The sequence below is a fragment of the Orycteropus afer genome, unplaced genomic scaffold (genome assembly GCF_000298275.1).
Source record: "Orycteropus afer afer isolate SDZICR_OR568_19922 unplaced genomic scaffold, OryAfe1.0 scaffold00490, whole genome shotgun sequence".
NCBI lineage: Eukaryota > Metazoa > Chordata > Mammalia > Tubulidentata > Orycteropodidae > Orycteropus > Orycteropus afer.
This window is the reverse complement of record NW_006922077.1, coordinates 493,689-515,363: the sequence shown is the minus strand read 5'-3', so window position 1 is coordinate 515,363 and position 21,675 is coordinate 493,689. Positions and strand designations below refer to the sequence as shown.

At 45.7% G+C, this 21,675-nt stretch overlaps 2 protein-coding genes across 2 annotated transcripts in view; one reads left to right on the top strand and one right to left on the bottom strand.

Moving 5' to 3' along the window:
* LOC103209284 (SAP domain containing ribonucleoprotein) overlaps window positions 1-7,576 on the top strand; it is a 60,394-nt gene extending 52,818 nt beyond the window's left edge. The window contains exons 11-12 of the mRNA XM_042782857.1: window positions 2,724-2,813; window positions 7,535-7,576. Of these exons, the coding sequence (XP_042638791.1) occupies window positions 2,724-2,813; window positions 7,535-7,576 (132 nt within the window). The remainder of the gene's footprint in view (window positions 1-2,723; window positions 2,814-7,534) is intronic.
* Window positions 7,577-15,104: 7,528 nt separating this feature from the next.
* Window positions 15,105-21,675, bottom strand: part of GDF11 (growth differentiation factor 11) — a 10,192-nt gene continuing 3,621 nt past the window's right edge. The window contains exons 3-5 of the mRNA XM_007955161.2: window positions 21,417-21,673; window positions 16,002-16,399; window positions 15,105-15,485 (exon numbers count right to left, since the gene is read on the bottom strand). Of these exons, the coding sequence (XP_007953352.1) occupies window positions 15,105-15,485; window positions 16,002-16,399; window positions 21,417-21,673 (1,036 nt within the window). The remainder of the gene's footprint in view (window positions 15,486-16,001; window positions 16,400-21,416; window positions 21,674-21,675) is intronic.

Here is a 21,675-nt window from a genome sequence, read left to right as displayed (position 1 = left end):
TTGATTGTGTGGATCATGACAAATTATGCATAACATTGAGAAGAATGGGAATTCCCAAACACTTGATTGTACTCATGAGGAACCTGTACCTTGACCAAGAGGCTGTCGTTCAAATAGAACAAGGGGACACTACATGGTTTAAAAGCAAGAAGGGAGTGTGTCAGGGTTGTATCCTTTCCCCACACTTATTCAATCTATATGCTGAGCAAATAATCCGAGCAGCTGGACTATATGAAGAAAACCATGGCATCAGGATTGGAGGAAGAATCATTAACAACCTGAGATACCCGAATGATACAATTTTGCTTGCTGAAAGTGAGGATGATTCGAGGCACTGATGAAGGTTGAAGAATACAGTCTGCAGTATGGATTACATCTCAATATAAAGAAAACAAAAATTGTCACAACTGGACCAATGAGCAGCATCACAATAAATGGAGAGAAGATTGAGGTTGTCAAAGAATTCACGTTGCTTGGTTCTACAATCGATGCCAACGGAAGCAGCAGTCAGGACATTAGACGACGTGTAGCATTAGGGAGGTCAATCACGAAAGAACTGTTTCAAGTGCTGAGGAGCAAGGATGTCCTATTGAGGACTAAGGTGCGCCTGACACAAGCCATGATATTTCCAGTCGCCTCATATGCATGTGAGAGCTGGGCAATGAATAAGGAAGACCGAAGAAGAGTTGATGCTTTTGGAGTTGTGGTGCTGGCGAAGAATGCTGAAAGTACCATGGACTGCTAAGAGAACTAACAGATCTGTCCTGGAGGACGTGCACCTGAAATGCTCCTTGGAAGCGAGGATGGCCAGACTTCGTCTCACCTATTTTGGTCATGTTGTCAGAGGGGACCATTCCCTGGAGAAGGATGTCATGCTTGGTAGGGTGGAGGGTCAACGAAAGAGGGGGAGGCCTTCAACAAGATGGATTGACATGGCAGCTGTGATGATGAGCTCAAGTATAGCAGGGATCATGGAGCTGGTGCAGGATCGTGCAGTGTTTTGTTCTGCTGTGCATGGCGTCACTATGAGTCGGAAACAACTCGATGGCCCCTAACAACAACAACATAATAAAAAAGAAAAATTATGTATGTAATACTCTATTCTAGTTAGTAGGTTATGATTAAATGGTTGCTCTTATGTAGTATTCTTCACTCCTTCAGAGCCACCAACCTCTCTGTTAGCTCTCTTCTTGTTAGATGCCATCGAGTCAGTTTTGACTCATGATGACTCAATGTGACAGAGTAGACCTGCCCTGTAGGATTGCTAGTTTGAAATTTCTATGGGAGCAAATCTCCAGGTGTTTTCTCCAGTGGAGCCACTGAGAGAGTTTGCCAAGCTTTGCTTAGTAACTAAGTATTTAACCATTGTACTACCATTGCTCCTTAGCTCTCTTTCTTCTCACTAGAAACTAGGTATAGCAAAAGAGAAAATGAAAACATTTCTGAGCTGAAAGAGCAGAAGTAAGATCCAAACAATACTCCTGTTTACTGTGTTCAGAGAGCTGGACTAGTGAAACAAATTGAGCCTAGAAAGCTGGGTAGCTGCCCTGCTTTTGATCATAAAGGTGACTCCTCTGGTCATAGAGACACAGGCAGCTTTTTGGTTGGGGTTGAGGGTAGCGGCATTGAAAAATTCCTGTTTCTCCGTGTCTCTTGATTGCTTTTGCTTTTGATCGTATGGTTTTGGGGCACCTAGAAAGAAACACAGACTGCAGGAATATAAACTTCTTTGGGCTTAAAAAAATCCACCTCAAAAGGTTGTTTGAAGTCTTTTGACATGGCCTTATTGTGGTAAGAGCTCTGGTGGTGTGGTGGTTAGAGCATTTGGCTGCTAACCAAAATCCACCAGCCCTCGAAGGGAGACATATGAGGCAGTCTGCTTTAGTAAAGATTTACAGCCTTAGAAACCCTATGGGGCAGTTCTGCTCTGTCCTAAACTGTTGCTGTGAGTCAGAATTGACTCGACGGCAGTGAGTTTTGAGTTACATTGCTTATCTGTTGTAAATAATGTCAAAGAAACTATCCTGCCCCCTGGTGAGGTTGGTAAGTGTGTATGGAGTTAGGGGGTCTCTTGAGCTGTATGAGAAGAAAGGATCTTTATCTAGATGTGCCAAGTTCTAGAAAAAAATCTATTTTTTTTGGGAAAAATAACATACCCAAGGAGCCTACTGGTTTTTAGGTGTTTAACTGATCCTAGTGCTGAGCTTTTGATTACTGGTTGGTTAATGGATGTGAGTGGAAGGTAGAGAAGGAGAAAATAACTGTTACAGTGAGATAGGTAAGGTGATTGGGTTTGGGTCCTAATGGGATGTATACAACACTCTTCCTTTTGAACAGTGTTGGAAGTGAACAGTAGCTCAATTAAAAAGCTATAAGAGAATGGCCAGCTCCAACTCTTAGTAAGCAGTAATGCTCCAGTTATAGGGCTCAGTTTTCCATTGTCTGAACTGCCAGAATTTCTTGAACACAGAAATTTGTTTTATGGCTACTTCTTGCCTCTCCTTGTGTGAATGTTGAGGCCTTCTTAGTTAATAAGTTTTTAGCTGTTCTAGGGGCAACATGCTGCATGCTAGCTCAGTTTTGTATCTATTTTTGTTTGTGTGATCCTTAGTTCTTGGCACAAGTTTGGTCAGCATGTTGTGCCAGTAAATTATAACTTTATTCAGTTTACCTTATGAACAGGGGGCTAGTTTGTTTCAACCCTTTTCTTTGTCCCTGAATAGTCTGAAGATGATGAGAAGCTAAAAAAGAGGAAGGAGCGATTTGGGATTGTCACAAGTTCAGCTGGAACTGGAACTACAGAGGATACAGAGGTAAAATATATCCAGAATGCTCCATAGACGTTCTGAAGGGAAATGAGGGTGAATAAACTGAGTGGAGAAACATACTATTTCCCAAGTCTACTTCTTACATGCCCAAAAGACAAGATGTTTTTCTCTTTCCTTAATATGTTTTCTGCATGAAGTGGCCACACTGAAGACCATCAGTGTACTTAATCCAGTGTTAAAACCTGTTAGCCTAGTAGGGAAGAGCACAAGCTTTGTAATCAAGTAGGCTTGAGTTTGAAAAGTAGTTTTACCACTAGTATTATAGTAGTACTTTTCTGAGCCTCTGATTCATCATCTGTGAAGTGGAGATAATGTACCTACCTCAGAGTGATAATGTAATAATTAAATGAGATGCTAATACAGAAGAGATGAATATGTAAATTACTTGGCACAGTGCCTTTCATATTGTAAATATTCAATACATAGTAGTGTTTATTATTGTTGTCTGCCAACCATATTTCCTTTGATCATTTAACACAGGGCATCTCTGACCCAGGTACAAGAATAGTTTGTATGTAACTTCTCTCTGGAGTTATAGACAGTAGACTCAAATGAGATCCTTTTTCTTTTTTTACTTTTTACTGTGATTTGGGTGAAATTTTACAAAGCAGATTTGTTCTACATTCAACAGTTCATACATATTTTATTTTGTGACAATGATTACATTCCTTGCAGTGGAACAGCTCTCCTCCTACTTCCCCCACTTCCTCCCTGTGATTACCAGTTCCCTGTGTTCTCCTTGCCTATGCCTTCCTGCCTCCCTACCTTTCTTTCTCCCTGGGCAAATGCTGCTTTTCTGATCACCCAAGGTTGATTGATCTAAGGACTGCATCTCCCTGGTGTAATTGTTCTCCTCGTGGACTTATCTTTTGTTTGGCTGAGACTTAAACTACTGGAGTGAGTTCAGTTCTGGGTCCAAAGGGTGACTTGGGGCCATAGTCTCAGGGGTCTCACCAATCTCTATCCTGCTGGTCTTTTTTTATTTTTTATTTATTTTTTTAAATTTTGTTTCACATTTTTTCTCCTACTCTATCTAATATCTCCAATTTTGATCCCTTTCCAAGTAGTTAGCATTGGTAGCCAGGCACCATCTAATTCTTCTCATCTCAGGGTCATATAAGCTGAGATTCTCGTGGTCCTGTTGTCCTTTAGACTAACTGGTTCATGCATCTTTGATTTTCTTCCTCCCTTACTCCTGAGATTTCTCATTCTTACCACCTTGTTCACAAGTAGTTTCTTGACGTGAAAGAGTAGCTTTTTATGGGACTTCTGTTCATTCTTAATCTTAGCTCCCCACATTCACTGAGACTCTGAGAACTGACAAACTAATGATGCCGATTTGAGAGTATTTAAAATAAAGCCATTAACAATCTGTGATACGCAGATGACACAACCTTGCTTGCAGAATGTAAAGATGATTTGAAGCACTTACTGATGAAGATCAGAGACTACAGTCTTCAGTATGGATTATACCTCAACATAAAGAAAAAAAAAAGTCCTCACAACTGGACCAATAAGCAACATTACAGTAGATGGAGAAAAGATTGAAGTTGTGAGAAATTTCATTTTACTTAGACCCACAGTCAACACCGATGGGAGTAGCAGTCAAGAAATCAGACACCATATTGCACTAGGCAAATCTGCAAGACTTTTTTTTTTTTTCTTTTTTTATTGTGATTTGGGTGAAAGTTTATAGAACAAATTTACTTTCCATACAGCAGTTCACACACACATTATCTCATGACATTAACATGAGATAATGAGAGTTATCTCATAATAGTTACCTCTTTTATCCAGTTATAGAGCTCAATTTCCCATTGTCTGAACTGCCAAAATTTTTTGAACACAGAAATTTGTTTTATGGCTACTTCTTACCTCTGTGTCCATCCCTCCATGCACTCCTGCCCCCTGAACTGTCTCCCTGTGCATAAACAACCCTTCTTTCTCCCATGATTGTTCTCTCCAAGGAATATATCTACCTCAGGTACATGTTCAACTCTTACGCCTGTCTTTTATTTGGCTGGAAGCCACAGGTGTGGGTTCAATTCCAGACCTGAATGGCAGCTAGGGACCATAGTCTCAGTGGTTCCACCAGGCTCTGTCAGACCAGCAAACCTGATCTTTTTTTTTTCTTCTAAATGATTTTGAGTTTTGTTCCACATTGTTCTCCCTCTCTATCCAGGATCTCGTACATAGATCCCGCTCTGAGTGGTTGACAGTGGTAGCCGGCACCATCTAGTTCTTCTGGTCTCATAGTCGTATAGGCTGAGGATCACATGGTGTACCAGTCCTTTGGACTAATTGTTTCCATGAATCTTTGGTTTTCTTCATTCTTCAACGAGGAGAGACCCATCCTTGCATCTAGATGACTGCTTGCAAGCTTTTAAGATCACAGTCGCTACTCACCAAAGTAGGAGGGTAGGAGGTGGAACAATGTTTTGTGTAGTATGTTATGCCAATTGAGTTTGATGTCCCCTGCAACTATGGTCCCAAGCCCACAGGTTCAACTACTTGGTCCCTCTGGGTAGCTGGCTGTGACCAAGAAGTGACTACAACTTTGTCCCCTGTGCAATAGACTTCTTTAAACTGTTAAGAAGCAAAGATGTCACTTTGAAGACTAAGGTGTACCTTAATCCATGCCATGGTATTTTCAGTTGCCTCGTGTGTTTGTGAAAGCTGAACAGTGAATAAGGCAGATCAAAGAAGAGTTGATGCCTTTGAATTGTGATGTTGCCAAAGAATACTGAGAATGCATGGACTGCCAAAAGAACAAACAAGTCTGTCCTGGAAGAAGTACAGCTGAAATGTTCCTTAGAGGCAGGAATCCCAGACTTTATCTCACCTACTTTGGTCATATTGTCATACATGGCAGTTTGCTTCTCTAGTCTCTTGGTAAAATATTGGGTCAGCAAAAAAGGTGAAGACCCTCAACAAGATGAATTGACACAGTGGCTGCAACGATGGGCTCAAGTATAGCAAGTATTGTGAGGGTGGCACACGACCGGGCAGTGCTTTGTTCTGTTGTAAAGAGGGACGTGATGAGTCAGAGTTGACCTGATGGCACCTAACAAGAGCACCACAACATAAGCCAAGTGTCACCTGAGGTGTATATAAAGATCAGTAGAGATCATTTTAAATGATGACTATGCTAGAATTAAAGAGAGCTGCTTGGGTGATAAAAGATTTTGGAATGTTGTCCTCTTGCTTCCGTTTAATCCAAGTTTACTTCTCTCTGCCTCCGAAGATGACCTCTATTACCTTACATACTCAAAAGCTTACAGTTTCTTGAGGAATCAATATCAAAGTTGGTCTTTGAATAAACCGTGAAAACTTTATAGTCTCATCAGTTTACCCTCTCAACTAGGAAAAAACTAAAGATGTTTGTATTCTATGTGCTACTAATTAAGAATAAAGCATTATAATTCTCTAATGAGCCCTGGTGGTGCAGTGGTTAAGCACTCAGCTGTTAACCTAAAAGTTGGCGATTCAAACCCACCAGCCACTGTGGTGGAAAAAGACATGGCAGTTTGCTTCTGTAAAGATTACGTACAGCCTTGGAAACCCTGTGAGGCAGTTCTTCTCTGTGCTTCTAGGGTCTCTCTGAATTGGAATCGACTCAAATAAGTATCTACTTACTTACATACTAGGATGAACTAGAAGTAAACAGTTTTGTTTTAATTCTTGTTAAAACTACTCCCTCTTTAAAGAGACAACTATTGTTAAACCATGCATACTTAACTAAGTAGGTAAATTTGGCCTCTTCAAGATAAGAGAGAGGAAGATCTTCTGGAGTGACAAGGAACAGGGGCTTTTATTGGGAAAGAGTTGCTGTGTGTTAGAGAGTGGTAACTTTGAGGCCAGTAGAGATTATATAAGCCAGATCACTTTTGTTTGATTCCAAAGAATTGTGTCAATAGTTCAGGTGGAGTAGGCTGGGCTTGTGTACACTCAGCTTTTTCTTTTTAATCTAAATTAAATGTCTTGTGTGAGTGGGATGAAGAAAAGGTTCCCTCTTTACTGGGGGCAGTGGTTGGAGTGAGGGTGAAGGACTCAGTGCTGTTTTGTGAGTCACTCCGAGAACAAAAAGATCTTTCTCCTCTCCACACTACTTCCCCCCGATTTTGTGCCCTCTCTCCAGTGTTGCTTCCCTTAAGAGATGCTTGACAGGAACTCCCCCACATCCCCCACCCCCTATTTACTCTGTTGGCACTGAAGATTTATATGCCTCTCTGAGTTTGGAGGTCTAAGGAATAGCTGCTGCCTGGGCCTGACTACCCAGAAGGGCATCCCCCTCACCTTCTCCATGAATAGGATTGGTTAACCCTTTGTCCTCTGAAATTTCCCATCTCTTCACTGACTACAAAATGTTCCTCAGCCCCTTAGCCTGTTAGAGTCCATTGTTTCCAGGCTAGCTTGCTTTAAAGTTGAGTGGCCATCTTTCCTTCAGGAATCTTTGCATTTTTCTACTATTATCTCTCCTAATCTTCTCCCCTCCTTACCCTCCTTTTTCTGCTAATTCTCCCCAGCTCTCACTGGATAACTAGAGAGATTCAGGATTGAAAGCTCTAGTTGTCAAGCTTAAGCTTGAACCATCCCTCCCTCTTGGACCTTGTGATAGTTCATGTGAGTGTTGATTAAAGCAGCCAGGGACATAGGCCACTGTTGTCTTGCAATCTGATTTTTTTGTTTTTGCTTTCTCTTTATAGGCAAAGAAGAGGAAAAGAGCAGAGCGCTTTGGGATTGCCTGATGAAAAGTTCTTAGTGCTTTTTGTTCTCCGATGGTTTCCATTGCTCTGATTCTTCTTGGTCACATGTATACCTAAATGCACAGTCATGGGCCTAGGTCCTGCCTTGCAGTGAGAGAGCGTGTACCCCAGGTACATCAGTGAATTCCAGCAGCAGTTTGATTTATTGCCATTTTAACTTCAAGGTGGTGTTGTGTTTTCTTGTTTGTATTTTTTTTTTTTTTTTAATTATTTTACTTGTTAATAATAATAATAAAGACTGTAGGAAAGAAAGTAATGTGTTTTATTAGGTGCTTCTTTGGGATGTTAGAGACAGATAAGACCAGATATGAGGAATTCCAGGGGAAGACATTGCAGGAAATTAGGCACAATGCCTTTACCTCTTAGAAAGGAAGACAGGAAAAGTATTGAGTGAGTCTACCCTATTAAGCCCATTTATTCCCTTCTCTCATGCTTACAGGTGTCCTTTTACCCCTTTATGTACCGTAAAGAGGCCAATTTACTTTCTGAATCCTTGCTTCAGCTGGTTGGGATAACCCAGTGTGATAAAATAGGGAGAACAGTGAGGGTTTTAGGAAGTGTGAAGGATATAAATCCAAGGGTTAATGGGCTAGTAAGCCTTTTGCTTAGATAAAGTAGAGCCCAGAATCCCACAAGAAGGAGAAAGTCCTAGTTTCCAAGAGTGGCCTGGTATGTGGGAATGGATGTTGGTACTATCTGGTTCCAGCTGAAGTCAGTATGTGGCATTCTACTGGTTCTGCAGTTCTGTAAGGGAAGTGGGCTGGATACCCTCAGAACGAGAAGAAAACACAGGGATTCAAAGCATGACAGAGGATGCCAGAGATGTCGATTTTGGGAACATAAGCAGGACTAAAGGCTTCTACTTAACAAGCCCTGTGCTAGTTTGTCCTCTTCTGTTGCAGAAGGATGCTATTGCAGTTTTGGGGGACATGTTTCTTGACTATTACAAGCATCCATTTTCCTCACTGATCCATTTTCTTGCTTAGAGAGGGTTTGGCTCTCCCTTTGCTGGCTGCTTGTTTGTGGTTTCATACGGATCTAAGACCTGCTGCTTAATCTTTCTGGATGTGTTAGTACAGAGTTTCTCCTCTTAATATTATTTCTGGACATCTATATAAGGGTTTTTATAATAAAACTTGAAAGCTTGGCCCCTTGTCTTAAGACTTTGGTACATAATCAGATTCCATGTTGCTGTGGTGTGGTCCCTTATTCCCATTTCTACCAAAACATTCTGCCTAATTCTGGGATCTCCTTCCTAACATGAAGAATTGCTTTCTTTGCATTGTCTCAGGTTACTGAGGAGAGACAGAGACATAACTTTAGGAAAATTCTGCCTTGGAGAGGAGATCCAAAGGTTTACCTTTTTTTTTGTGGATTTTGCCCCATTCTGAGACTTTGGAGAAATTAACAAGAGGGAAAGATGGTTCAACTTTTGGCACCTCCTCAACTAAATCAGCTTTATGGTTGGAATGACCTTCCTTCCTATTGGCTTCTTTTGTCCTTCTCATTTATTGTTTGTTTTTACTCTAGGTTCTGATCTTGAAGGTGGCTTTTTGTCTCTCTGTTTTCATCTGAAAATAGAACCAGAGAGAATAGTTCCAGTTTATAGCATGAGAGAGATTATGGAGTTCAGTAAGGGTTTTCCACCCAAAAATAGTCAACGTAAGAAATAGGTAAGGGAATGGAGCATCTGATAATGGAGTGGAGCAGTGAGTCTTTTAGAAGTTTTCTTCACTTTATCTTCTGAGTATCCTCTATAAACAACAACAACAAAAAAAAACCCAAACCCACTGCCATCCAGTCAGTTCTGTTTCAACAGCTACCCTGTGGGACAGAGTTGAACTTCTCCATAGGGTTTCCAAAGCTGAAAAGCCTTATGGAAGCAGACTGCCTCATCTTTGTCCCATGGAGTGGCTGGTGGGTTTGAACTGCCAACCTTTTGGTTAGCAGCCAGATGTGTTAAGCACTGCACATCCAGAACTCCTTCATAACCCTCCAGAAATGTATTCGATCTTCCCCTGAGGACTCTCTTCCTGAAGCTTGATTACTCTACTTAACTTTCCCTAGTTCTTTGATAGAGTATTTCCCAATTTTGGGAGATATTTTTTTAACTAACTTTTTTATCCCATTCTAGCAACTGTTTATATGTTAGAATTCTTTTTTTTGAACATAATTATCTTCAGAATGCCTATGTCTTTTGACCACCTCAGTCTTGGAATAATAGGTCCCTGTAAAGGCAGAACAGGCATCCAAGTTTTCAGTTCTTTATCCAGGATCTAAGTACTTTCTTTCCTATACAGCCCGATTCCCTAATGTAACCTAATGTAACCAATCCAGGATCCAGATGTAGTTAGCGGACTAGAGTCTTCTTTCTCTCTGCTGAAGCTGTGACATTCTCTGCATACCTGGAAGTTCTTAATGAGGGAGTCTATAAAAGCTATGGAGGGAACTAGCTTCCTTAGCTGTAAATCTGTACCTTTTTATGGTTCTCTGGGATCATTCTCTTTTCTCCACCACCACTCTAAACTGCCCCTACCCCTACCCCTACCCCAGTGCCTGGGGACTGCTGAGCATAGAAGGCTCTCGTTTCTGGTGGTTGAGGGCTATGAGAAGAAAAGTGTAAACAGGGGCAGGACTTCTTGATGTTGGACTGAGTCCTGTTGCCATGTCTGGCATGAGAAACAAATGAGAGGGAAGGAGGGAATTTACACAGGTTAGAAACTAAACTAGTCTTCCCTGTTCTCTTGTATGAGGGTCTCTGACAGGCACTGTCACCTCTGGTTATTGAAGTTCCCCCAAAACTCTAACCTCCCTCTCCCTACATGTCTAGAGTTTTTTTTTTTTCCTCTCCTCCAAAGGGATTAATTAATATAGCAGGTTTCACACCTTTGAGCCCAACGTGTTCCCAACCTTCTCCTTAGCATTTTATCAGTTACCCCATGTTTAGTTTTTCTACCTGTCAGATTACTTTTAACGGATTAGAATATAATATTGTACGGCAACTACTTAGGTTTAATTCCTTGTTCCACCACAGTAGCGCTGAGATCCTGGGCAAATTAATCATTCTGTGACTTTTTTCCAGACTCCATACCAATAGAAACCCTATTGTGAAGGTAGCTGTGAGAATTAAGTGATAATTATCATATTATGTACTCAGCACAATGTGCCTGCCAGAGTTTACATGATAAGCATTCAGAAGATATTAGCTCCTAATTTTCCTAGATGATTAGAGAACAGTGGGAGTTTCCCCTCCTCCCATGTAGGTTCCAACTGTAGAGTGGACTAGTTTGAACATGTATGTATATGTGCATAGACACAGATATGTAGGTGTGTTGAGTTTGGATAGTGGGAACAAGTAGGAAGTACTCCAGTTTCTCCCTTACTATCAGCTCACTGGCAGAAAAGCTGGCATTATGGCTGGGGTCATTGATTTCCTTGCCTTTGCCCCACTACAGACCAGCGCTGTAAATGCCATTGCCTACTCGTTTTAGTTTGGGAGCTCTGGTGGTGTAGTGCCTGAGGCATTTGACTGCTAACCAGAAGGCTGGCAGTTCAAACCCACCAGCAACTCCTCAGAAGGAAGATTCTGCAATCTACTTCGATAGTGATACTGCCTCAGAAACCCAAGGAGGGTTCACTATGAGTTGGATCCGACTCAACAGCATTGAGTTTGGTTTGATTTTGGACTCATTTTAGTTTGGGGCCCCTGACATTAAAAAAATGGGGAAAGTATAGATAGTTACCTATATATTGGGTGGGAAAGTATTGGGGGATAAGGAAGAGACTTAAAAGTCATCTTGTGATCTGTCTCACACTCAGTATAGGAAACAACTAATAGGCAAAAAACATTTTTGGCTCGGGGATAGGTGTTGATAAAGCAGATCCCTTGGTGTAGGATACAATACGTAACACTTTTGTCTTCTCCCACTGTCTGACCTGTCTTGTCGGTCTGTAGTGGAGCCAAACTGCTTATAGAACCGACAGGACAGGGAAAGCATGGTGGCACATAGAACCCCAGTGACTTTGTCTCCCATTCTGGATAAGTTATTGTCACCAAAGTTTTCTTTTTTTTTTTTTTTGATAGGCAAGATTCCTTTGCCACCCCCAACTCTTACACTCTGCCAGTTTGGGGACAAATTTTTTACAGTGGAATCAAAGAAGAAATAGTTGAGATGCTTAACTATGCTTGTTAAAATTACAGGTTGAATGGCTATGTTGGTTTGGTTTATGGACTATGGTGAAATTTTGTTGAGGAAATTTAGGATCAGGGACTGCAGGAAGAGGAGACATTAGCTGGATCATCTGATGAAAACTTTCAGATTTTCCATTCTGTGGAGGCTGGAAGAAGGTTTTATATTCTTTAGGACTGTTTTAGATCAAGCTCTGTAGAGAATTTATCCTAGACCACCTTCCTTTCTTATCCTCTGCCCATCCTCCCTTGAGCTGCATTTCCCAGACCTTCATCCCACATGCCCTTACTATTTTTTTCCTTGCTCCAAGGATTTCATCTTAATTCCTGAGCACAGAACTTCATCCTCCTTCAGATTCCCTTCTGTTTCTGGTTTCTAAGGTGTTAATATGGCGCTTGGCAAGGAAGAAGCCCTCGGCACTGAATTCTAAACTCTTTGACCGCTTTTATTTTCCTTTTTTTCAGGTTCAAGTGCTGGATTGTGTCATGTGACCATCCCAAAATTCAAAGCACCCTATGGCCATCTTTGCCCTCTGTCACATAACTTGAAAACTGCCTGATGGCCTTTTTGCAGTGGTTCCCACCAGGAAGCCTTGATCTCAGTGAAGAAGTCCTTTCCCGGCATTCCAGTGCCCCCGTCAGCCCCAACTCCTCCTTAACAAAGGCAATCAATCACACACAGTGTAACAAATACACAAAGTAAATAATAATTACACTAATTATGATACGTTCCGAGGGGCACCGGCCAGGTCTACACACATCTTAAGGTGGGAGGGGTTGCTAGCTCCCACTGGATCACTGGGCTCTGCCCCAAAATCTAATCCACGCCTTTTTGGGGACTGGGAGGAACAGGAATGAGACTTCAACTCATAGGTCCATGTTTGTAAGAAAAAGACCACCCCAAAAGATCTTTATTTGGTGGTACTGAAGGGACATTTCTATGTGTCCCCCAGGTTTAATGCCCCAGCTCTAGAATCTGTAGAGAGAAGTAACCTGATGCTTACTGCCCAACCCCCACCCTGTGCAAAGATCAGGAGACATGGGCACTTGACCTTGGAAGAGGCTGCTTCTGTTCTTTGTTTTACTGTTCCTCTCCTTCCACCAAGGATATGAACGTGGTGTAGGTGGTCAGGTGTATCTAGCTCTCCAAATTGGGACAGAAGGAGGGATAAGAACAAAGCAAGAGAGGAAAGGATGGGGTTTAGCATAAATGCTATATGTGGAGGCAAGTTGGAAAGCTTAATAGCCCCTGCCCTTTCCTCTACCGAAACACCTTATTTCACTATGGGAGTAGAAATAAGATGCTAAGCACATCAATGTCACTTTCCCAAGGGTAGCCACATACCTTTTCCCTTTGCACCAGCTGGGCCAGGTGGGAGAGTCATGCTCTGGAGAACAAACAAGCCTTCCAGGACAGCTCTCCCAGCTCGGGCTTTACTGTTCAATACTGTTTGTCTCAGACCCATAACTGCTGGCTTAATTTAAGATTGATAATTTTGCCGAAGGGTCTTTCCCCCTCTCTCGACATCCTCTAGGCCCTTGTCTAGAACTGAGAGGTCTGGTGATGAGGTAAGGATAGGGTGTGGATCAGGAGACTTTCCTCAACTCCTTGGCTTCAGGCACTGTCCAGCTGGGAGGCAGAGGGTAGCTTGTACTAAGAAGCATATGACTCCTCTAAGCCTCACATCTCTTCACCACTACTCTGGTGCCCTGGTTATCTGTCCCACAGCGAGAGGTATTTTATGTCCATAAAGTGCCCGTGGTAAGTGCTCAGAATTCATCTCTTTGCTGTGGTGGGTGCTGCCATTTCTTGTTCCATCGAGGGGAAGAAACTGAGGCACAGTGAGTCCGGAGGAGAGTGGGTCAGGATTGTGGGAGAAATGAATAGGCCTAGCTAGTAACTAGGAACAGCAACCAGTCTGCCTGCTTCTTAGCTTTCCAAATGGAGCCTCCATCCTTCCCACCCTCTGTTCTGTCCCCTCCCTGCTGCCAGGTACTGCTAGATTCCAAAAATAAAAGATAAAAATAATTATAAACACTCTGCTCCCTTGTTACTCTTCCACCCTGAGCTTTGGGGGTGGGAGACTACAGCGTCCCCCCTCCAAAATCCCTTCCCCCTTGGTCTGCTGGCTCTATTCCCTAGCCCAGAGCAGTGATTTGGATTCAAACGCCCTGTAACCTTCAGCCTCCTTACTATTACTTTCTTGACCCCTTCTAACCCTTCCCAGGCCCGAGGAACTCTGGGATCTCTATACTCTCTTTCCTTTTTATTGACCTGAAGATAGAGGCTGGGAGCAGGGTCATTCCACAGGCTCTTTGGTCTCTGTCTCGGCAGGGGAGTGGGGGGAATTTGGCCATAAGTAGGCTGCACCCTCTGGCTAAATAACTTAGTACTATGAGGGTGAACCTGAGAATTAGTTCACTGGCTCATTACATTGATCCTGGATATTGTGGGCTCCCCCGGCTCCTAAACCCTAACCTCATTGTTTCCATGACCATTAGCTTCAATCCCTTTGGCTCAGGAAGATTGAGTAGGGTGATTATGGGTTGGAAATGTCCATGTGTCGGCCCTCTTGCCCTCTACTCCCATTCCCAACCCTAGAGGCTTTATACAAGTGCTTAAGTGGGTGGGTATTAGAGGGGAGCAGGGTTTGGGGAATAAGGGACAAATAGGGCACAGTGGGCAGGGGCCCTCATTTCAGTAAAGCCAAATACCAAAAAATGAAAAGTCACAATAAATAAATAAATAAAATTCCGAAATCCTCACTTTTGCCCCTGCCTTCATTTTTCTTCCCCTGACCACTGTTGGAGGGAGAGAGGGAAAAGCTAAGAGTGGATTTTTTATTTTCTCCTATTGAGAATGGTAGTCAGGGGATCTCCCCAAACTATCCAAGCCCCTCACCTTGCCAGTGGAAGAAAGGAGGCTTGGTGTGGGGCTTTCTCTTCTAACTCCATTTCTGTCTCTTTCTCATTGTTTGTCTCTGCCTAGTCTGTCTCTTCTCTCTATCCCTTTGCCTTCTTGCTGCTGCTCATTTTGCCCCACTGTCTCTGTCCCTCTGCCTCTACATTTCTCTGTCTTCTTTCCAAACCTTCTCACCTGCAAACCTCAAATACTCCCCATCCTTCCATGCCCCCTCCTTCCCCTTTTCCCCCAAACCACTCACCCCTCAACCACCACCTGCCTCCCTCTGTTGTATTGCACACTGCTTGGGCAGGGAATAAGGTGTGAAGTTCATGGGAAGAGGTGGAGGGAGCTCTAGGGGATGGGGGTATGGGGGTCTATGGGCAGGGTCTGTGGGGGAACATCCTCTGTCCCCCACCTTAAGAGCAGCCACAGCGATCCACCACCATGCCAGGGATCTTGCCGTAGATAATCTGCTGCTTGTCATTGAAGTAGAGCATGTTGATTGGGGACATCTTGGTGGGAGTACAGCAGGGCCCAGCAGAGCCTCTTGGATTGGCCTGTTGCACCAAGTGGGTGTGGGGATACTTTTGCATGAACATGTACTCGCACTGGCCGGAGCAGTAGTTGGCCTTGTAGCGCTTAGGCGCAATGATCCAGTCCCAGCCGAAAGCCTCAAAGTCCACTGTGAGGGGATATCGGCAGCAGCGGGACTCACTTGAGTGCTCATCACAGTCCAGGCCCAGGTTCCGCCGGGACCGTTTTGTGTTCTCTAGGACTCGCAGCTCCATGAAAGGATGCTGGGGTTGGGAGAGAAGAGAAACAATTCTGACATGGCCCAAATTGCTCCCATTCCCTGTCCCTTTCTCACCTCCCTCTCAACAGGGTCATCCATCACGACAGGACAGAAACTTAGCCTTTCCACTAATCCCGCGCCCAGCCCACATCTTCTACCCACTTTTCTTGCCAGTTAGCCATCTCTCCAACTCACCTCTAATTATTCCTCCCCTGGCAACCTGATTCTCTTCCCCTGGGCCCAGGGCCTCATCAACGGCCAATTTTGGTGTTCCCACGGATCTCCCATTAACTGACACCCTTGCCCCAAATCCAGTTTTCAGCTGTTGCCTGGCATAGATCCCTGAAAAGTGATAGCGGTTACCACCCTGCCCCCTTTCTCTTCTAGAATCAGGTACCGGTCTCAGAGGAATAATGCTAGTCCCCAGCTCCCTTCACGTTCCTGGTCTCTCCTTCTCCAACATCCCCACCTTCTCAGGACCAGGTTACATATCCACCACCACCTCAGGGCCCCTGCTCACCAGGCCCTCAGCTCCTGGCCCCAGGGAGGTAACAGCCAGGTCTGTTCCACTGGGATCAAAGGCGTTGATCTCGATGCCCCAGTTGCTCTGCGGCTGGCGGAACCAGCTGTGTAGCACCTGCTTGAAGTCGATGCTCTGCCAGTGGCCTGAGCGTGAGTGTAGCTCGATCTTGAGTGAGCGGATACGAATGTGACGCCGGCCTCCACCCCCTCCCCCTGCAGTGCCTTCCCCAGTTAGAGGTTTCAGTCGCAAGATCTGCAGGTAGACAGTGGCAGGGCGGGGCACTGGCCGCAGGTACACCCACAACTGGGCCTTCAGTACCTTTGTGAACATCACCTTGGGGCTGAAGTGGAAATGGCAGCAAAGAGGGCTGCCATCTGTCTGCACTGCAGGGTCCGCTGATGGAAGAGAAGAGGGCACAGCATCAGCAAAGGGTGTGTGTGGAGAGGGTGAGCAGCCCTAGGTAGAAACGGCAGGGGCTGGGATCATTGGCAATTTAGACTCCTCAGTCTCAATTTCCAATTCTTCCTTACCCTTCTCTTGTTAACTACCATATTTCTGCTGACCAGTACAGTGCCTGCCATTCTATGTAGGGTAGCTCTCGCAGGCTGTAGTCACTGATCTGTACCTATCCGTAATGTTTGCCCTAATGGGCAGGTTTCCCTCTACCAGATAAACTGCCGAGATAATTATTGGAATTCTCCGTCCACCTGCATCTTCTTCCAACTTTCCCCAGCAACTTTTTCTGAACCTTGATGTTCTTTGCAGAAGCTATACCTCTTCTCATACCTACTGTCCTCAGACCACCTTGCTTGGTTTCTGCTGTTTTGTCTGGTGGGCAGTGAAGCCTGGCACAGACCCCCAAAACAGGTGACCTCAGAGAGTGGATAACCTAGGGTCCAGGAAGGGAGCATGTGCTAAATACACCCTATGAAGTAAACCAGAGTTCTGATCTAGGCCTTTCTGCTTCCTTCCCACTAGAAATAACACCCATCAGAACGGAACCACCCAAACACTTTCCATGCATCTGATTCCCTGTTCTCTCTCCCCTGAGAACACACTTCCTCAGCTACTTCCTCATCATCACCATTACTGCCTCACCTTTTGAGGAAGGGAAAAGCCACCTCATATTTGCCCAGAGCATTTGCTCAGAGAAGTAATATTCAACACACCAGATGGACTATATTCAGTCTCTTTTTGTCACCCAAGTCTCCTTTGGTTCCAGTAAATCTTTACAGATGGTCAACATCCCACCTTTACATTTTGACCCATTTCCCCTTGTTCCAGACCATAAATCGAGCTTCTGACAGTCTAAATGCTGATCCTCGATACCCACCTCTGCTTCCCTTCCAACTCCTCCCAGTGCCTCTCCTTAATTTCTTAAGTTGGGTGGGAATGCCCTAAATCATACCTCTATTAGACAAAGAATATCTATTCTTCTTCTACATATCTAAACAGACTGAGGGTAAAGGCTCAGGAATGAACTTCCATCTTATAGGTAATGATCAGAAGTCCAGACCTTTATGCATCATGCCCATCTCGAGAGTTCTGCATAATCATGGGGGACTTACTCAGCATCTCTGTTGTCTTATCAGCAACCTGCTAGCCCCACCATCCCAGGAGGACCTTCCAAATGGGATGGGGTGGAAAATGCTTAACGATGTCCATATATTAAGGGCATGATACACAAAAGTCCCCCTACAGCTTCCTTTCCTTGGAGCCCTCAGCGCTCTGGTTATCTTCCCAGTTATCCTACTGGCTGGAGCTGCCATGATGGCACAGTGAAGTAGGGTGTGGAGAGTGATTACTGCTTGTAAGAAGGGGAATGACAAGCCACAATCCAAATAGCATATTATACCTAATGCCAGCATAGGAGTTGTCTGTTTTCTTGCCTGTCTTTGTCATTAGGTACTGTGTCTTTTGATGCTATGTCTACTTGGCTCACCACTGTAGCTTTCCTGCCTCCTAAAGTCCCAGGCAAATCAAGAAAACCAAACCCACTGCTTTCTCATCAATTCTGACTCAGGGTAACCCTATAGAATAGAGTAGAACAGTCCCATAGAGTTTCCAAGGCAGTAAATCTTTATGAGCGCAGACTGCCACTTTCTCCCATGTGGGTTTGAACTGCTGACATTTTAGCAGCTGAGCACTTCTAACCACTATGCCACTATAGACCCAGGCAGTGCTCAATAAATATACACTGAATGGATTCCCCAACCCTCCAATCCTAAATTATATAGACAAGTATCTGAAAGTTCTTCCTGACATCTAAACTCTGTTCTCTGGTTACAACTGAAGTGGGTTTAGTCATGGTCTGACTCCTCAGTAATCAGTATCTGACCTTCCCCACCAAACTTCTCAGTGTGGTACAGATAATAATCCTTGCTTCATAGGAGTGCTGACCATTAAATAAATAATGTGAGAATAGTAGGAACTTCTCAATAAATGTTGGTTTATTGTTAGTTTTCTTTCTCTACTCTCCAAAGAAAGGCATCACTTTTCTAAGTGCCAAACATATCCGCCACCCAAGCTCACCCAGAGCTTGGAAGCAGAGGGCCAGGCATCAGGGCCCTATCCCTCTAGGTCTTTGGTTCCTTTAGATAGTCCCCTATCCCCAATCCAAGGAATCACCATACACTTCTCTCTCACTGTATGTGGGGAGAGTCAGTACTACAAGAGGATAGGACCTAGGAAGAAAAGGGAAGAGCCCTAGACCAGAGAGAATGGAGAAGCTGAGGGAGATAATGGAGAAGAGGCCATGAGAGAGGGAGGCAGGTTAATGGAGATAGGTAGAGAAGTGAAGGAAGAGGGAAAGAAGAAAGTTTTGGGGTTGCAGAGAATGGGGAGAGAAAGGGAGTGATGCCTATGGACTGGGTGGGTAGGGATTAGAAAGTTAAAGGAGGGAGGTACCTAAGCCTAGTGGGAGCAGCCAGAGAAAGGGCGAAAAGAGGAACAAAGGAGAAGCAGGTAGAGCCACAGAGGGAAAAAGGGGGCCTGAGAGTCCCCAACACACACATAGGCCCAGCCCCCTTGGGGAGGGGAAAGGGCCACATCTGTGTTGGATAGATGGGAGTGGAGAAGGCAGCAGGTCAGGTTGAGTAGGCAGCACTGGTCAAGGAGAGAGGTCATAGCACTATTTTCAGCCAAAGCCCAACCCCCTCTTTATTCACCAACTCCCCAACAAACACTCTCCCAACCCCACTAGAGGGCCTAGGGGCAGGAGGTTGGGCTGAGAGTAGGGGCCTCTAGGCTTGGGGAGTAGAGAGAAACTGAGGGGCTGGGCTTGGCTCTCAGAAGGGCAGGGAGCTGGGTTCCCAGGATGAAGGCTGGGGTGGGAGAGCTTGAGAGGGTGGAGGGAACTAGGGCAGGCGCTGCAGCCCAGGAGGGGTGGGGGCTGGGGTCCAGGGTTGAGGACTGGGGGAGGGGAGGGAGGGGGGAGGGGAGGGGAGGCCATCTCTGCTGCCGAACACCTCCCCCGATTAGCAGAGCACAAGTCTCTTATTAAAGCGGGTCCCTGGGGATTAGACTATAAAAGTCTCTTTTTCCTGTTCCCCTCTCTCCCTCCCCTCCCCTCCGCTCCCCCTCCCTCTCTTAAGAGCTCAGCCTGACTCTTAAAGGGGACGTACAATACCTGGCGGGAGACCCAATTCCTTAGTTATTCAGGGTGGAAGCTGGGGTGGCACCCCTTCTGCTGGTGCCCCCACAACCTCACCTGCACTGCCCAATCCATGCATGAAGGATCTGATCACTTCCTGCATCCCTGTTACCAGAGCTAACTCTGGGCTCAGGCCTGCTGGTTAAGGGATGTTAGAGATAGAGGGGCAACATGGGGGTCCATAACCCCATTACCCATCTGGGAAATCCTCACACACGCTACACATATACACCAGAGTATCTTTTCCCTGTGTACCTTCTTCCACCAAACTCTTCTGCATTCCCCTACAACTGTTTCCTAGAATCCTGTCACCACCTTGCCCTCAGTCAATCTCAGACTGACCCTAGCTTCCATAACCAGAAGCTTTAAGAACAGAAGGGAGACTGAGGAACCCAAACCAGATCCCCATGCCCTCCCTCTACCACTCCCACTTAGTTTCCTAGTCTTTTCAGTTCTCTTTACAGCCCTGAACAAACACTGTGGAGTTTAGGTCTGCAGAAATAGGGGTGTGTGTTACTATGAGGCACTCAGCCTCTCTGATGCACACCTGGGTTCCAGTGCCTCTCCCATGGGGGTGGGCCAGTAGGACTCCCCTCAGCCCCCAGCTTTTTATGACCCATCTGCCAATAAACCAGTTCCCCCCCTTCTGTTCAGAGCCATAAAACCAATGTGTGTGGGGGGGGCATGCAGGAGACTTGGCCAAACCACTAGGGAAGAAGAGAGGGCCTGGTTCCCTGGAGTTGCCCCCACACACACACCTCAGTGGGGGAGGGGAAGAGGGCGTCAGCTGACCCTAGGGAGAGCTGGTAGGGGGGTTGGTAGTGGTGGAGTATTGGCCTGGATTTTCTAGGCCATAAAATTTCAAAGCAGCTCAAGTCTATTAACATGTTGGTCTTCCATTTGGCCAGGGACTTGGATGCCTGGGTTACTTCCCCCCACTCCAATCTTTTTTTTTTTTTTTTTTCCTCCCTAAGTCTTCTCTCTCAAGTCCGGCTGTGGGTAGGGGGAATGAATGAGGGATGGAGCATTAAGGTCTGAGCAGCCAAACGGGTGCTCTCAGCCCCAGCGCAATGGAGTTCAGTTCTCTGAGCTCGAGCTCCGCCAGTACCAAGAAGGCACAGCTTTCCTGGTCCCGTGGGAAACCGGGTGTGAGGTTGGATTGGGGTGGAGAGGCTACTCCTTGGGCTGCAGGCGGAGATACAGGGCTCTGAAATCCTGTTCTTGGAAGAGAGAAAGAGGAGCACTCGAATCTCTGCAGCCGGGTGGGCGCGTTGCGGAGCATGGGATAGAGGGGATGAGGAGGTACTGCCAGGGCCATAGGGAGGCAGAGAGCACCGCAGCCTGCCTGGGACTGCGGGAGTCCCAGAACCTCCCGATTCCGTTCACCAGCCTCCCCGCCACGGCCCTTCAGGACTAAGTCGCTGTCCTGTCCGGTTCACTGCGGGCCCCTACCTCCCCCGACTCTCCAGCACCGTCTTTTGCGCACTTTGAGGGCGGGAGGCGGTATCTCGCAACTCACCCTTTTTGCACAGCCCTCCCACCCCGGCATCTCCAGGGACCAGAGTGTACACAACTCCACAGCCCATCTCCACAGCTCGAAAAACTTCTAGAGAGCATTCCCCGCCCCCCAGCCCGTCAAGTTTTCGCGGAAAAGGCTTCTCCGTAGTGGCAGCCTGGAGCGCCCAGCGACCCAGCGGGAGGCGCTCGCCTTCCTGGGGTCGGAGCTGGCTCCCCGTAGCTCGCGCCCCGCGCCCACTTACTCTCCTGGGCCATGCTAATGACGGTCTCTGTGGTGGCGTGGTATTCGTCCTCCTCCAGGAAGTCCTCGGGCTGTAGCGCGTCGCCCTGGAAGTCGTGCAGGTCCAGGATCTGCTGCAGCGGTGGCGCCTTGGGTAGCAGTTGCTTCACCACCTCCCGGCTGATGTTGGGCGCCTCCTTGAGCCGCAGTTTGCTCAGGATCTGCGACTTGATGCTCTCCAGGCGCAGCTCGCGGCTGTGCTGCCGCCACACGCACACGGG